The sequence below is a fragment of the Mytilus edulis genome, chromosome 8 (genome assembly GCF_963676685.1).
Source record: "Mytilus edulis chromosome 8, xbMytEdul2.2, whole genome shotgun sequence".
In the NCBI taxonomy this organism is placed as follows: domain Eukaryota; kingdom Metazoa; phylum Mollusca; class Bivalvia; order Mytilida; family Mytilidae; genus Mytilus; species Mytilus edulis.
In genome coordinates, this window is record NC_092351.1 from 73,946,620 (window position 1) to 73,963,663 (window position 17,044).

Here is a 17,044-nt window from a genome sequence, read left to right on the forward strand (position 1 = left end):
AGCAATTTATAAAGCCATGACATTTTAAGGGACATACAAAAACTTTCTATATGTGGGAACTTTCAACCTCCCTCATCATAATTATTAATAATAACTTTCCTTTTTATTTTGTCTGGTTTTCCATCCCATAATAAAATTAACGGTATCAATTTTCTTGCACCAGATGCGCATTTCGACAATACATGTCTCTTCAGTGATGCTCGTGGCCAAAATATTTGAAATCCAAAACTTATATAAAAGATGAAGAGCTATAATCCAAAAGGTCCAAAAAGTATAGCCAAATCCGTGAAAGGAATCAGAGCTTTGCATGAGGGAGATACATTCCTTAATTTATAATAATTTCTATCATTTTGTAACAGCAAATTATAATAACACAAAAAAATCCGTATTTTCATGCCAGTACCGAAGTACTGGCTACTGGGCTGGTGATACCCTCGGGGACTAATAGTCCACCAGCAGAGGCATCGACCCAGTGATAGTAATAAAATTAACGGTATCAATTTTCTTGCACCAGATGCGCATTTCGACAATACATGTCTCTTCAGTGATGCTCGTGGCCAAAATATTTGAAATCCAAAACTTATATAAAAGATGAAGAGCTATAATCCAAAAGGTCCAAAAAGTATAGCCAAATCCGTGAAAGGAATCAGAGCTTTGCATGAGGGAGATACATTCCTTAATTTATAATAATTTCTATCATTTTGTAACAGCAAATTCTAATAACACAAAAAAATCCGTATTTTCATGCCAGTACCGAAGTACTGGCTACTGGGCTGGTGATACCCTCGGGGACTAATAGTCCACCAGCAGAGGCATCGACCCAGTGATAGTAATAAAATTAACGGTATCAATTTTCTTGCACCAGATGCGCATTTCGACAATACATGTCTCTTCAGTGATGCTCGTGGCCAAAATATTTGAAATCCAAAACTTATATAAAAGATGAAGAGCTATAATCCAAAAGGTCCAAAAAGTATAGCCAAATCCGTGAAAGGAATCAGAGCTTTGCATGAGGGAGATACATTCCTTAATTTATAATAATTTCTATCATTTTGTAACAGCAAATTCTAATAACACAAAAAAATCCGTATTTTCATGCCAGTACCGAAGTACTGGCTACTGGGCTGGTGATACCCTCGGGGACTAATAGTCCACCAGCAGAGGCATCGACCCAGTGATAGTAATAAAATTAACGGTATCAATTTTCTTGCACCAGATGCGCATTTCGACAATACATGTCTCTTCAGTGATGCTCGTGGCCAAAATATTTGAAATCCAAAACTTATATAAAAGATGAAGAGCTATAATCCAAAAGGTCCAAAAAGTATAGCCAAATCCGTGAAAGGAATCAGAGCTTTGCATGAGGGAGATACATTCCTTAATTTATAATAATTTCTATCATTTTGTAACAGCAAATTCTAATAACACAAAAAAATCCGTATTTTCATGCCAGTACCGAAGTACTGGCTACTGGGCTGGTGATACCCTCGGGGACTAATAGTCCACCAGCAGAGGCATCGACCCAGTGATAGTAATAAAATTTAATGAAAATTCCTTGTATTTCTTGTATAACCTGAACTGGTGGATTTGGAAGGACTGTCAGAACCTGTACCAAAAGTGGGAGAGCCAAAGTTTTTATAACAATGGTTTTGCCAATATATGTCAAGTTTCTGTATGACCATAAATTGAGAAGGCTGTTCATGCTTTTAATTTTTTCTGTATAGTTTTCTAAAGTTTTATCCTCATTTAAAAGATTGAAACGAATTCCCAACAGTTTAAACTTTCCTGATGTATTCCAAGATAATTTCTTATTTGGTAACAGTTTTTTGTTACTGCCTAATCTTGAGCCAACCCATATGGCTTCAGTTTTATGTTTCTGTTTTCATGACTTGGTATATGAACCTGTCGAATGCATAAATCCGGACGAGCCAAAACATGTCCAATTTGATATGCTTCTCTTTTGATGTGCCCCAGAAAACTAAATCGTTTGCAAGGAAGCAGCGGCCTTATGATACTAATCCGCTTACCACAATTAATAATAATGATTTAAACGTGCCTCCTTAACAGCAAACGGTGATGTTTCCGTGCATGATGCAAACAAATACTTCTATGATGATGATGTCTGTGTCTTCATACAAAATCGGGAAAAAACGTCCGTTACATCTGAGAATACTTCCAATGTCTGCCAAGCTGACCTCTTCACTTTTCGATGAAGTGCCGACACAGTGTCACACCAACTGATTGCATGGAAGAAGGAAAATCTGCTACACCGGGACCAAACGCATTTGATATGACATGTACGGGAAGCCATCGCAAGGCTTTATTCCTTCAAAAACCTATCCACAATTTGTCCACACTTAATCTTGCGAGTACTGCAATTCCTAATACTACTACATCTATGTCAGTACTACTTGAAATTAATTACCTTTTTACAACCATTTTCAGCAGCATGCTTATCATGGACAATCATTCCTGTATCTATTTTTTTATGGTTACAAGGGGATAACTGGAAGGTATCCGTATTGAACTTGCAAAGAATATTTTCAACTGCGATTTAATACCTCATCCTGACACATGGACGGAAGGGCAGTTTGATTTTCATGGCTTAAGAAGAAATGAAAAGTCTAGAAAAGAGATCCCAATCAGTGTTCAGGTTCTCTAGCTTTGTTTTTTTGACAAAGAAGTTTCCAGTTTCATTTTACGGCTTTTATATGGAAACATTCTTTTTCATCTGGTTAAAAAAGCAGATTCCCTTCGATTCATATTTGCTTGAAAAGATCGTACTGTTTTGACCCAATATCTTGTAGTTTATATGTGTTAGCGGCAATAAGTGTAATTAGGCATTAAGCTTAAATCCTAGGCAATAAGCTAACGCCTTGGCATTAAGTTATTGCCTGAAATTTTCAGGCATTAAGCTTATTACCTGAAATCTTATGATGATTATTCATCCTATTGCCGAACATAATTTTAGGCAATTAGTGAAATCTGGAATTAATGTATATTTGGTGCTTTATTCCTGATATAAAAGAGTTACTTAATTTATTTCTAATATAACATGTGTAAATATACATTCATTTGACAGATCTTCAAATTTAGTAAGTTTATTTAGTAATTTTAGCAGTTAAAAAAAAGAATTTACACATACTTTTTTCATGTTTTTGTGTTATTACAAAATATTAAAAAGATTTAAAAAAGTGATTGTTATAATCCAATTAAACAAGGGGGAGATTCTATAAAATAATTTTAATATTTATTTGAAAAAATTTTCACTTCACTATAGTCGAGCTGATTTAAACTGATCAAAAGTAGACAAAATTAAAATGTGACTTTTTTTTCGCTCACACCATTTTTCAATTTTTTTTTATAGGATAAGTAAGTTTTCTTTATTAAGAAGTTGTGATAACAAAATTATTTGAACACAAATGTTAATCAAGTTTTCATATTTTTAGATTATTATTTTAATATAGATAACATATCTTATTAGTGATTTTATTTCCAGTCTCTTGTGGAGTGTTGTGACACTTCCGTTTCAGCTCCCGCAAAGCATAATTTTACTGATTATATGTAACATTTTAACTATTTGCAATTAGTTTGTTTAATTCCAATATAAAACGTGGTTATATTTTTTTCTTATGTTTTGTTTCATATAGTTTACAATGTACAAATTATTATAATTTAAAACTAATATTTATTTTCTAATAATTAGACGGTTTTTAAATTAAAGTTGTTGGTTAAATTTGATACAATATTATTTTTTTTCATTTGCTATTTTTTACGTCAATACGCGGTTAGGACATCCTAGCTAAAATAATCCTCAGATAGCTTCAATGTGCATGCTGAGACATGTCGTAAGTTGGTCTTAATTTTATCATAATTTCTGTCCTAGGAATATCTTATAGGATCGATCTTAGGACAGTTTCGATAAACAGGCCCCAGTTCTCATACTGTTATTATTTTACTAATATATTGTTATTTAAATGAATAAATGTTTTTTTCTATTTATTCGCATTTATGTTTTAGGCATTAAGCTTAATGCCTGCACATATTTTTCAGGATTTAAGCTTAAATCCTAGGATTTAAGACTAATGCCTAACATCATTTAGGCAATAGACTTACTGCCTATGCGTTAGCTTATTGCTTAGGATTTAAGCTTAATGCCTAATTTCACTTATTGCCGCTAACACATATAAACTACATTGTTCCGTGTTTGTGCCTGATCATTTGTAATATAAGAAATCAACTTGCTGGTCTTACGTACAGTTGAATTCACCATTTACAAATTTCATTGCAACCTGTGGGTGATGTTGTGAAGGGAATCTATATCTTGCATAATTTACACGATCAAGACCAAGATTGGTATCATGCTTGATATGGACTGTTTGAAAAGTACGATATTTGACTCGTGATATGAGCGTACTACTGAAGGCACAAGAAGTTCGTAATTCATAATTGAACGCCAGAAATTAAACTGTGGTCGATATGACTCTCTTTACTTACACCCGTTGATCACATACTTCAACGTCACAGAGCCATGAACTATATTTTCTGTGTTTGCGCTTTTATAACGACTGGCATTATCAATTCAAGCAAACCATATGCAGTTATCTCTGATGCGCGTGTCCATTCCTAATTACATTTGAACATACTCGAAAAGCATCTGCCATTCTAGGTGTTGCAATATCGGCTTCAGTGAGGGCACATGTCTATCCACTATCGCGCAATTTATCACTCAGAATTTTAAAGCAAGCCATGGTCAATCCACCAAACATAACGATAAACTTATGTTCTCTGTACAAATCTTGCCATTCCAACTAAAATTGCTTAGCCAGTACCAAAGGGTTTATCTGCAGCTATAATTAATGTTTGCCCGATATTTAGAAACTTAACCACCTTTTTCACCTTATCCATCGAATGCTTGATCATTGCAACTGAAAGTGCGAGTTTTAAAACAGTGGCGTCAAAGAAGTATCACTTTATATTCGAACAGAAGAGCCTAGATGCTTAGAGGAATGAATGACGACCAAGATATGTTTAAGAATTTTAAATCCTAATCTGTTAGAAGAACTACGATTTCCATCAGTGTGCCTCTGTAGTGCGTGTATAGGTTCTTTATTCATAAATAGAATGCGCATGTGCGAAATTGTTTAACGCATGTGTATCATAACCTTTAAAAACAACATCAAACAAATTCATAAGATCATTAAAAACTCAAAAGCGTTAAGCATGTAATAAATAGTTCAAATGTTTGTGTGTGAATTTTTTAACATTTTCACGCATGCGCAAACCCAGAACATGTCAAATATTCATGTTTAGTATATTCGTCACATGTAAAGAAGGTATCCACCAAACCTGATATTTTTTTTTTAATTAAAGAAGGTCAACGAAAACGTTTTCCAGAAAAATAAGTATTTCAATTTGAAAAAAACAGCCATTTTAGAAAAGGTGGTGGCCATCTTGAAAAAATTTAATTTTTTTATGGCCAGCAGTTTTTTCTTAAAATGTATATAATAATGATGCTTCGTGCTAATTTTCTTGCTTGCATCATCATTTGCACAATTACATTGATTTTGCTTGCTAATATCTTCCACTATTAATTTACATCATTGCAGTATATGATTCATTTGAACAAGCAAAATTAATTGAATTTTCTTTTCAGTTCTTCCTACAGATTTTATTATTAGTTGTGTAAATGCTGCCAGAGTACGTTTTTACGTTAAACGAGCAAACCTAAGGTTGTTGTTGGTGATAAAGGGAAACAAACAAAATGGCACAAGCCGCTGCATCGACTTGTGAAATCTGTACTGGCGGACCAGGTGAACATTACTGCCAGCAGTGTGATCAGTTATTTTGCGGAAACTGTAAATTATCTCATTTACGCGCAAAGTCTTGTAAAAATCACACTTTTGTAAGCGGCCGAGATATCAACCAGGAAGAAAAACTTCTTTGTACGGACCACATGGAAAGTTTCTTATTCTACTGTCAGGATTGTGATACTCCTGTCTGTAGAATTTGCTCCGTCGAGAAACACAGTCGCCATTTGATGACAGACCTTACTAAATCAACTAAAAAAATTAGATCTGAACTTGCCAAGGATATTGAATTAAAGGAAACAACATCGAGGCAAAACGTAAACACAATTGAAAAGTACACAAAAGCTTACCGTGAGGAAGTCAAAGTAGTCATCAAGACCATTACTGAAGAGGGCAATTACTGGAAGAAACTAATTGATAAAAAAGTCGAAGGTTTTGTTAAGCTGGTGCAGGATGAGGAACAGAAAGCATTACACAATATGTCTTCAGTAATCAAAGTTCATCGTAAAGATTTCGAAAACTGTCAACAATGGCAAAAGAACATCAAAGAAATGGAATCGATAGCAGATGTCCTTTTGTTAAAAAAGCTTAAGAAACTTAAAGTTGATGTGGACAACATAAAATTAAAGCAAGTTTCTGAAAGGTCATCTGTGTCATACGGAAACAAAACGCCTTTAGGTACAGAAATAGACAGCCTATTTGGAGAGTTACAGTTTAAGTAAGTTATCAATTCATAGAAAAAAAACTAATTATGGTGTTCACAATTGCATCGGTATACGGAATATTTTCTTGAATAAATGGTATCTCTATCTGTTGAATATTTGTCTTGTAGCAATGCAATCGGAGCAAAAGATGCCAAAAAGACATTCAAAGGCGTTCTTAAAAACAACCGACAACACCATGACAAAACAAAGACAAAAACAAAAAACACCAAATGACAAACAACACTACACAAAATAAAAATGTGTTATTACACTAACGAACATCTGTTGAACATACTTCTTCAAGAGGTAAACAGACAAAGCAGGTTAACGAATGGTTGTAAGATAAGAACAGCACATTTTTTATGATTGATACTACGGATCTAGAAAAGACAATGTTGTTAGAAATTGTTTAAAACAATTCGTACGCTAATTTTGATACGCCGAAGAATCATTTTTGGCTCGCTTTGTATGAACAGTAGTCCACATTGAATGTACCTCAATTATAAGAAAATAGAAATCAGACACTTTGATAGAACGACACATTTAAGTATCTGGTATTTCAACTTTAGATTTAAGACTTTCAATAAATCAAGGTTTCAGCATCATCAATCCAGTTGAAAATTGATTGATTTGGATTATCGGTATGCGGTATCTTATACTTACACCGTTCTTCGGCATATTTAGGTATGAGTGTCCCTATTAAATATACACCATGAATATATACATAGAACAACTTATACCACTATTGAAAAACAGCTATTGACATTTGTCTAGCACTTAGTTATAGTCAATAATTTTGGACTCTCAGTTACTGAATGATTTAGCTGTTTTGTAGCCAATCCTGCTACTGTCATAACTGTTCATTCTTTATATAAAGAAACTGTGTTCGAAACTGTGTTGACCATTCTTGTTATCTTTTTGATGGTTGTGTTTATATCATGTATTTAGCACATCGCATACTTCAGTTATAAAACATCTCCATCTTTTAACTCTCTAAGATGTAGCTGTCCTTGTGGTGATTAGTTAAATGAAAGGCACGTCGGAAATTAATCTAAAACAAGTGTTTTTTTTCTATTAATGATTCCTGGTGTATATGCTCATTTTGTTTTCATTTTGTGTTTGTATAAAACACATAATTATTTCCCTACCTTTAAAAGAGATGTTTTTTCCTCATGTTTGGCATCCTACATATTTTTAATTTCTGAAACCTAAAATATACCTACTATTGTAGTTTTTAATATTTGATAAATAGCTTGCTGATGCGCACCCTTTATCACACCTTTTATCACACTCCTACTTTTTTGGCACACTAAATGCAACTATAAAAAATACAAAACACACAAAACAAAAACAATAAATAAAATATTTTTAAACAACAGCAAGCAAATTGTAAGGTAAGTAATTCTTTTAAGGCTTTTAAAACAAGGCAAAAATAGAACTGAAGGTAACCCAGTGCTATGGATCAGAAAACAGTTCATATAATATAATACTCTCCTGTGAAAATATATGATAAAGCCTCTAAAACATTGCAAAATCCGTATCACATGCCATATCACCTTCGTCCAATATCATCTCTCGGGCATAAAAGCCATTGGGCTGATATTGGTGTCTCGGGATGATACGGCATATGATACAGATCTTGCCATGTATTATTCTCTATTTATCATATACTTAGACTAAATAACATATGATTTTTACTGTATAATAATAGCATCAAATTTACGTAGATTCCATATTTTTCGAATTGGTGCTTAGCGGGCTGATATAAAAAGATTATCACACGCTTCGATTGTTATCACATGCCTTTCCGTAACGTTATCGCATGGCATTCCGGTGATTCTCGGCAAATTCCGGAAAAAACACCTCAAAGCAACGTTTTCAGTGAAGACATTACAAAATACTGCACAAAACAATTATAAAGATACTGAAAGATATATTGTGTAAAATAATAATAAAAAGACAAAAATAAGAAACAAACAAATTATTAAATAAATACATGTTTTATAAGTTTCAAATATAAATTAGAAAGCTACTTTGAAAAGGCTGAATTTTCTTAACAGTTTTCATAATGTATATTGGTAATTTTTTTTGTCGATTCGTTCATATTAAAATGTTTTTTTTTCTTCTCTCTGCTGAGGCATATAGTAGAAATATTTCATGTCGAATGTACTAAATTTGGGGTCCGACGTAAGTGATCTTTTCACTCTTTGAACTTCTATTTGGGAACCACGTAAAATGATCAATATATGAATCTGTTTTTCTCCATTGTTGAAGCATATTATTAAAAGATCATAACATGTCATTTTTCATATCGCATGTATTACCAGCCCTCTGTCAATATCAGCCCTCGCGCCATGCGGCTCTTGGGCTGATATTGAACCTTGGGCTGATAATACATGAAATATGAAAAATGCCATGTAATAATCTGATAATATCTATTTCTTGTATATTATATTAACCAATTTCAATGGGCTTATCATGTAGTGATGTTTTGTGTTTTAGGGAAGGTAAAGCATTATTGGAAAAAACTGAAAACCAGCAAAATACCAGGTAATACAATGCATCTTTTGTTTAGCCATTTGAACGTAAATATATGTACATAAACTCTATTCAACTGTTTAACTTTAATGATTAAAGATACAGTAACATAAACATTGAAAACTGAAGATGAAGACAATGTTCAAGGCACAACACAAATACAAGATAGAAGATCAAAATTTGCAGTCCAGCATTTTGTTATTTGAAGTGACATTCAGAGTTTATGAAAAAACGAACTGCAATATGCTGATAACCAATAATTGGCTAGATATTCGTAAATGAACAGTGTTTTTCTAAATGTTCTTAAAAAAACAATGGGATGTGTTATGATTGCCAATGTGACAAATGTTAACTTAAGTTCCAATAAAAAGATTTAAACAATTACAGGCAGCAGTCAGACTTTCAACAAGATACACAAAGTAATGCCGTATAGTCCGCTATGGAAGGGTTTCTTTATTTGCGAAAATGTGCTTGGAACATGACGTTATACCAATGTTTTCGTTGTAAACTTGCACACTTTGTTTTGCACAAGTTACGGTAGTGTCATATTCGTCTTTTCCTTGTGGCAGTGTTAATGAACTTACATGCTTTTTCAGAGAAATGAATTACACCCTGGTTAATATTATTTCAGGCCTAAAGAATCACAAAAGAGGTACAAATACGTCTGTGGTGTTTGTGGGTAAGTTAGAATACTTTTTGCACATTGAAAATATTGTTTTTATATTATAAACTTATTGAAACAAAAGTACGTTGGTAAATTTAGAATGAATATAATAGCACTTGTCGCTACTGACATTATTATCTGTTATGATATATCGTAGTATGGGGAAAATGTTTCCCATGATTGATACTATTAAAAGTGATTTAGATATATTCAGAATAAGTGACTTGTGTTAAGGAGTTGTACTCAATTTGAACGAAACAATGCCAAAGCGAATTATCATAAATGCTTATATACAGTATTATATTGACTGTGAACCAAATGACAGAAATAAATATTTAAACTAACGTGACTGACAGTTGTATGTTCAAATATTTAAATATTTGAATTGCCTGTGAAAGATTAGAAATCATTTACTACTTTTTATATAACAGACACCATATCAACACGTACCAAAACATAACGCACATGTAATATGTCTCCGATGATGCGTTTAACATGTCTTATTTCATTAATATTAAAGCAATATATTTACTATATTCAGAATATTGTTTTGTTTATCTGGACAGCGGTAATGTATTTGTATATTATCACTGAATGCTTGTTTTCCTCTAAACTTTACTTAGTTTAGCATTGGGATTTCTGTTAAAACTGTTTAGTCTTTATAATTCAACCTGCTATAAATTTCTTACAAATACATGTGTCTAGATTTAGCACAAAAATAGCCAACTCTTTGAATGTTTTATACTGTATTTTTTATTTTTAATGCTTATTGTACTCTTTTTACAGAAATGAGCAGGTTGTAACGTAAGTATATTGTATTAAGGTAGCACAATACAAAGATTTTTCATCCCCAACCAGACATCTTTAAACTGATGTAATCCACTCATCTTTCTTTAAATTTTATAAATGAGGTACCAAAAGAAAGAAGAAGGGTTAATCTTCCAAATTGTGATAATTTCATTATGACATAAGTATTACATAATTAAGTGTTATGTAATTAGTCGCCATATTGTGATGTCCATACTTGAATGTATTTAGCTTCTTTATTATTCATAGCATCCCAAAATATTTTATAGATTCTTGCAACACAGCTTGACCCCCAAAACTGTGTCTCAGATTTTTCCTATTGTATTTCATTCTCTCATAAATCTGCAATGAAATTTGCAACAATGATTCATAAGAGACCACTAAATTCAATTGGGTAGAAAATTTGTTCTATTGATGTTTTTGGAAATCTGAGACACAGTTTTGGAGGTCAAGCTGTGTTGTACCAGAATATATAAATACTTTGGGATGCTATGGAGAACAAAGACGCTAAATTCATTCAAGTGTGGACATCACAATATAGCAACATATTACATAATAATTAATTTTGTAATAACTATGTCATAATGAAATTATCACAATTTGAAAGATGAATCTTTCTTCTTTCTTTTGGTACCTCATTTATAATATATCAAGAAGGATTAAATTAATTACATCAGTTTAAAGTTGTCCGATTGGGAGTGAACACATCTTTGTATTGTGCTACCTTAAATGAACGATTACAGAAAACAAATATATATTATGGATTAACTTATTTTGAGATGGAAAATGTTTATTCATGGGTATGCTTTATTCATTTATTTTTCACTGCTTTTGAAGTAAAATATTGAAAATATTAAAAATAAAGAATTCGTGCTAATGAAAACATAAAACGCAAATACACGATCGCTAGAAAGATTAAATATCAGGGTATTGAGCTCGAAGCAATCCAAAAATAAAAATCAGTAGTACATAATTATATTAAACAAAAAGACAACACCAAAACCCAAGTTAAAAAGACAAGACATTCATATAATATGTAAAAAACATAACCATTTGCTAACTTGTTGGAATTGTAGTGATTTTAGGACATGCCATAGCACACTGTGTATCTTCAATAGTGTGTTTCTAATATTCTTTTGTAAAAAAAAGTCGGCATATTGCCTTCAGAATGTATAGAAATCTTGAAGTGATTTTTTTTTTTTCTCTAATTCTATTGAACTGTTATAACGGTAATATCTGTAAGAACACAACGTACACACATGTGTCTCGTGTACTAAAGTAAGAATTTGTGACTTCCCAAAAACACGTAATAAGGCACAAGCATGTATTTTTTTTACAGGAATGAACCAATTGAATACAGATACAGGTATGTATTAAAGTTTTAATTCTATTTAGTGCTTAAACATTACGAAGATTGTTTTATTCACATACAAAACTAAATAGCTCGTGCTTTAAATTATTTTTAGCGAGATTCTTAAGTTTATGTGAATTAACGTTTTTTATATGAGAACAAATTTATATTGATGAAACTTCAGTAATCCAGTAACTAATGATACATACTTTAGAGCATCTTCAGATTAACATGAGAGTTCATGTATTCATATTGATTACTTAAACTATATAAACAATTCATTAAACATAGACCGTTCAATTCTTTTAGCTTTCTTTTCTTTTGTTTTCGTGTTCATAGCATATTTGCATGATTCTAAATAAGCATATTTTTTTAACGTTCAACTACTGGTAATTTTGAAATATTTAATTTTTACTGTTGCGTATATTACGACAGATTAAGATTTTTACAAAAAGATCAGTCACACTATAACTGTGATTGCATCATTTGAATGCACCACTGAATTAAGTCCAATTATAATTATATTTTGTGTCTTATATTAGAGCAAACGTTTCCATTGTACAGTATGTGATAAGGATCATTAAAAGAATATATTTATTCCAGACACAGTAAAATTGTTTTATAAATGTTTGTTCAGCTAAAACTTTTCTTATGTAATTTTTGATTGCAGTCAAGGTTTTGTGTACGTAACACATATTTACCTTAATATCATATTACACTCATTCGTTTTTTAATGCATCAAAAAAGAAACGTCTATCTCACATCAACAATAGTCATAACATTATATATTGCAAATGTGTTGTTGAAGTTTACTTAAGAAATGTTTTATGGAAGCCATTGTTTAAAATTTTCACATGGCCTGGGTCGTGATATTCGAATTTTATCCTGAGCATTAGCGAGGGATAAAATTAACGAATATCAAGGCCCAAGCCATGTGAACATTTCCAACAATCTATGGCTTCCATGAGTTAGTTCGATTCTAATAGGACAAATACGGCCATTAAAAAACTAAAGCGAAAGAAAATATGCTGCATGTGTTGCTGTTCTTGTTTACTCCCCGTTAGATAAAACTCGAGCATTCTAATAAATAAATCGCTTGCATGGGTTATTTCGTGAATAGCTGCTAGAAAAAAAATATGTTTAATTCTTTTTATCCTCCAATTCAACATTTGCCATTTTCAATTTACATGTTTTTCTCGTAAGCTACCGTCAAATCCAAAGTTGACATTTCAACTACGGAGCCGCCATGTTCTTGCTGAAATGACTTTAACCGCGCGTAACGTAACGCTATACTGTGGTGTTCTATATGTAACGTCACATCCTAGTAACGTTGTTATGTGTTCTTGTATAGATTTTAATACACGTTCCACATGTTATATTTGTTGTCTTGTAAATGCCTAAGTTATTTCCTTGGCGACGAGGATAAAAGAGATGAAAAGTGAATGAGAGAAGATATTTAAAGGCATAATATAAGAGAAGAATAAGAAAAATGGCTGAAAGAATTACAGTTGTGACAGAAAACAGAAATTTACGTACTTTACCGTTCTCACCATCGGAGGATCACCTTACTACGGGAAGTCAGTGGGAGGAATGGCTAGAAGGGATTGAAAGAGAATTCCGATATTTTAGAATTACAGAACCTGAAGACAAAAAGGACGCAATGATTATCTATGGAGGTAAGGAAATTTCTAGATTAGAGAAAAGTACACCCGACCCCGTTGATAGACGCATGGATGTTTATGAAAAGCTAAAAAAGAAACTGAATGATTATTTTGCACCAAAGAAGAATAAACATTATGCAAGATACGTATTTTTGAAAATGAGACCGATTAATGGAGAATCAACAGTGGCATACGCGACACGACTACGAGAGAGAGCTGCTGATTGTGAATTTGAAAATCAAGATGACAGAATTTTAGAACACATTATTCAAACCACAGATAATGAATCGCTAATCAAAAAGACAATTAACAGAAAGTGGACACTTGATCAAATGTTACAGGAAGTACATCAGCTAGAAGATACGACATTGCAGATACATGACATGAGAGATATATACACAGCATCAAGAACCGGAGAAATTGCAAAAGTGACGAATTATGGAGGAAAACAAAGACATTACGGCATGCAAAATAGACAGGAAACATACACAATGAGAAATGAAAGGAGGAATAAGTGTAACTATTGTGGAAAAATACATTCGTTTGAACAACGTGAAGATTGTGCGGCTTACGGAAAACAGTGTAATAAATGTCATAAATGGAATCATTTTGCTGAAGTTTGCAAATCAAGTATGCAATCTGTATACCAGGACAATGACCAATATAGGAATCAACGATACACTGAACGAAATCAAGGTAGGAACGTTAGAAGAACAATGGAAGAGACAAGCGAAGAAGAACATTCAGATGATGAGTTTTTCGGAAGGACAGTGAATCATTTAGGAGCAGTTAAGAAAATAAATGTAAATAAAATTGGAAACGAAGCAAGAACAGTACTAGTTATGATGAATGATGTAGAAGTGAAAATAGAACCAGACAGTGGAGCCGACGTTAACGTAATGGATGAGTATCAGTACAGAGCGTACAAAAACAGAACTAGAGAGGGAGCTGAATTATTAGAAAGCAAAACGAAATTGAGTACTTTGCAAAGCAGTCTAAAAGTAAAAGGAGAATTTATTACAACAGTGAGAAATGCAACTAGAGGAATAAAAACAAAAGTAATTGTGATTCAAGGAAAAACTAATTCACCACCACTGATTGGAAAGAAAACACTTATTGAATTAGGCATGCTACAAATACAAGAAGATGGAACATTAAAAGAGCCAAATGGATTAGGAATTGGAAATGCAAAATTTGAACATAAAATACCAGAGATAAGAAATAAAGCAGCAAGGACTAAATCAAACCACGTAAGGAACAGCAATAAAACAGAAAACATGATCAAGAAGATTACACAAAGAGACAAGAATTCAAGAGCACAAGGAGACAAAGAATACAAACTTCAAAATGTTTCGAATAAACATTCACAGAAAAAGGAGTACCGAGAACATTTATTTAAAATCAGTGACCGTGTTTTATTCAAGAAAGAGAAACGGAATAAATGGTCAACTGCATATGAACTTGAACCGTATATCATATACAAAATATCCGGATCAAGCATAGGAGCTCAGCGAAAGTCAGACGGAAGAAAAGTGTTTCGTGACTCTTCACACTTCAAACTCGCTAATAACATTGACATACCGAACTCAAATGGTAAATGGCGAGATAGAATTTTAATGCACACTAAACCGAATGGAGACAAACACATGGTTGCACCAGGAAGAAGAGAGATGCCGAACCGAACCAAAAGAGCACCTGCTAGATTTAGAGACTTTGTGGTCTGATTTTAAATATGGACTGTAATTAAAATGATGCCGAACCGAACCAAAAGAGCACCTGCTAGATTTAGAGACTTTGTGGTCTGATTTTAAATATGGACTGTAATTATCGAATATGATATCATAAGTGAAATATGGACTGTAATTATCAAAAATAGATATCATAAGTGAAATATGGACTGTTAAATTTAAACTTTTATTTTTGAACATTAATTTATTTAATACCACTTTATTTGAAATCAAGATCAGAACTTTTGAAGAAATGGAGAAATGTAATGACTTTAACCGCGCGTAACGTAACGCTATACTGTGGTGTTCTATATGTAACGTCACATCCTAGTAACGTTGTTATGTGTTCTTGTATAGATTTTAATACACGTTCCACATGTTATATTTGTTGTCTTGTAAATGCCTAAGTTATTTCAAAATCCAAAGTTGACATTTCAACTACGGAGCCGCCATGTTCTTGCTGAAATCAGTATAATAATGAAAACAACACGTTTATATACTGAACGACTAAACGCAACACTCATTTTGTTGATTTGTTTTGCCAAATCATGTTTGATTCACTTACAACTACTTTTCATGCTTATCATACTTCTTTATCTTTACAAAAAATCAAAATCTGACTTGCCTGTGGTTATTGATCAAACCGAATTTTTGAAGTCGCACGAATTTTTTAAAGCGAAATTTCAGACCCATGAAAGATTGTTTCAGTTTTTTTTTTTTTTTTTGCTTTGTGAAACAGTTCTTTCAATCCTTTGCCTTACTTAAATCAGTTTAAAAATGATACATCTCCATATTTACAAGACTGAGAAATAAAAAAAACTGAATTAGCCCTTAAGAATACTGCAAACATGAACACATAAACGTACTGCAACCATACTGTATGACTTCAGAAACTCCTCTTACTGTCTTTCCAACAACAATACAAGTGGACAAGATTTGTTGCTGGCCATCAATGGTCAGATTAACGTGTAGTGACAATGAAACATCAATAGAATTTGATTAAGCGACGTCCTTTGCCAGACATGTTTGCGGCCGCAACGTCAACTGGTAATCAAATTGCCGAGTGCCATTGTGTACAGATTCATGCCATAAATGTTTTTCATCAACTGAAATGCCAAAGAATCGACTGAGCAAAAACCTTTAAAGCCCTCAAGTTCAAACCGCATAATTGCCATAACCAATAAACGGGTTGAACAAATTCAAAATCAGAAAGTGTAAAACAGAACCTAAAACTTGTCAGACAGAATTTGTTGACCTTTCTAAAAATCATTTTGACGTTTGTAACAGGCAATTATTATTGCTTTTCACGGTGACACATTCATTCAAAAATAACAGTAAATTAATCTAGTGTTGCGTTTCTAAAGTCTGTCAGTATATATAGAGAATAATACAATACAATAGAAAAGTAAACAAAAACCTACCTCAAAATCAATTTAAATATAGTATTGTACGAATTTGGATTGTTCATGTAACGGAAAACTTTCAACTCTAGCGTTTTCATTTGTATGACGTCATGTTTTGGAATGACTTAAATGCGCCAAAATCAGTAATAGACTTTCGCGGAATGTTGATTTATTTTGATTTTGTTGATTTCTTCGAGCTCTAGTGCATTGCTTCTTTTTATTATGCATTCGAATAAGAATACAAGTTATTTTTCTTTTTTTAAATGCAATTTTTAAAACAATAAAATGGGCAAAGGATTTGTAAAAAGGTTTTCCAGTACATGTGGATTAACGTGAGAAGTATTGTATACAAGCCAGTATTATGTATATCTCTGAGTCG

General features: G+C 32.5%; 2 protein-coding genes across 3 annotated transcripts in view; both read left to right on the top strand.

The window, feature by feature from the left end:
* LOC139486251 (transcription intermediary factor 1-beta-like) overlaps positions 1–17,044 on the top strand; it is a 152,711-nt gene that overhangs the window by 131,644 nt on the left and 4,023 nt on the right. The window lies entirely within an intron of this gene.
* Positions 5,652–12,104, top strand: LOC139484339 (E3 ubiquitin-protein ligase TRIM45-like). Its single transcript, XM_071268077.1, has 6 exons — positions 5,652–6,528; positions 9,017–9,064; positions 9,684–9,731; positions 10,503–10,520; positions 11,863–11,889; positions 12,059–12,104. Exons 1-6 carry the CDS (start codon positions 5,765–5,767, stop codon positions 12,102–12,104), a joined length of 951 nt encoding a protein of 316 aa, XP_071124178.1. The 5' UTR covers positions 5,652–5,764.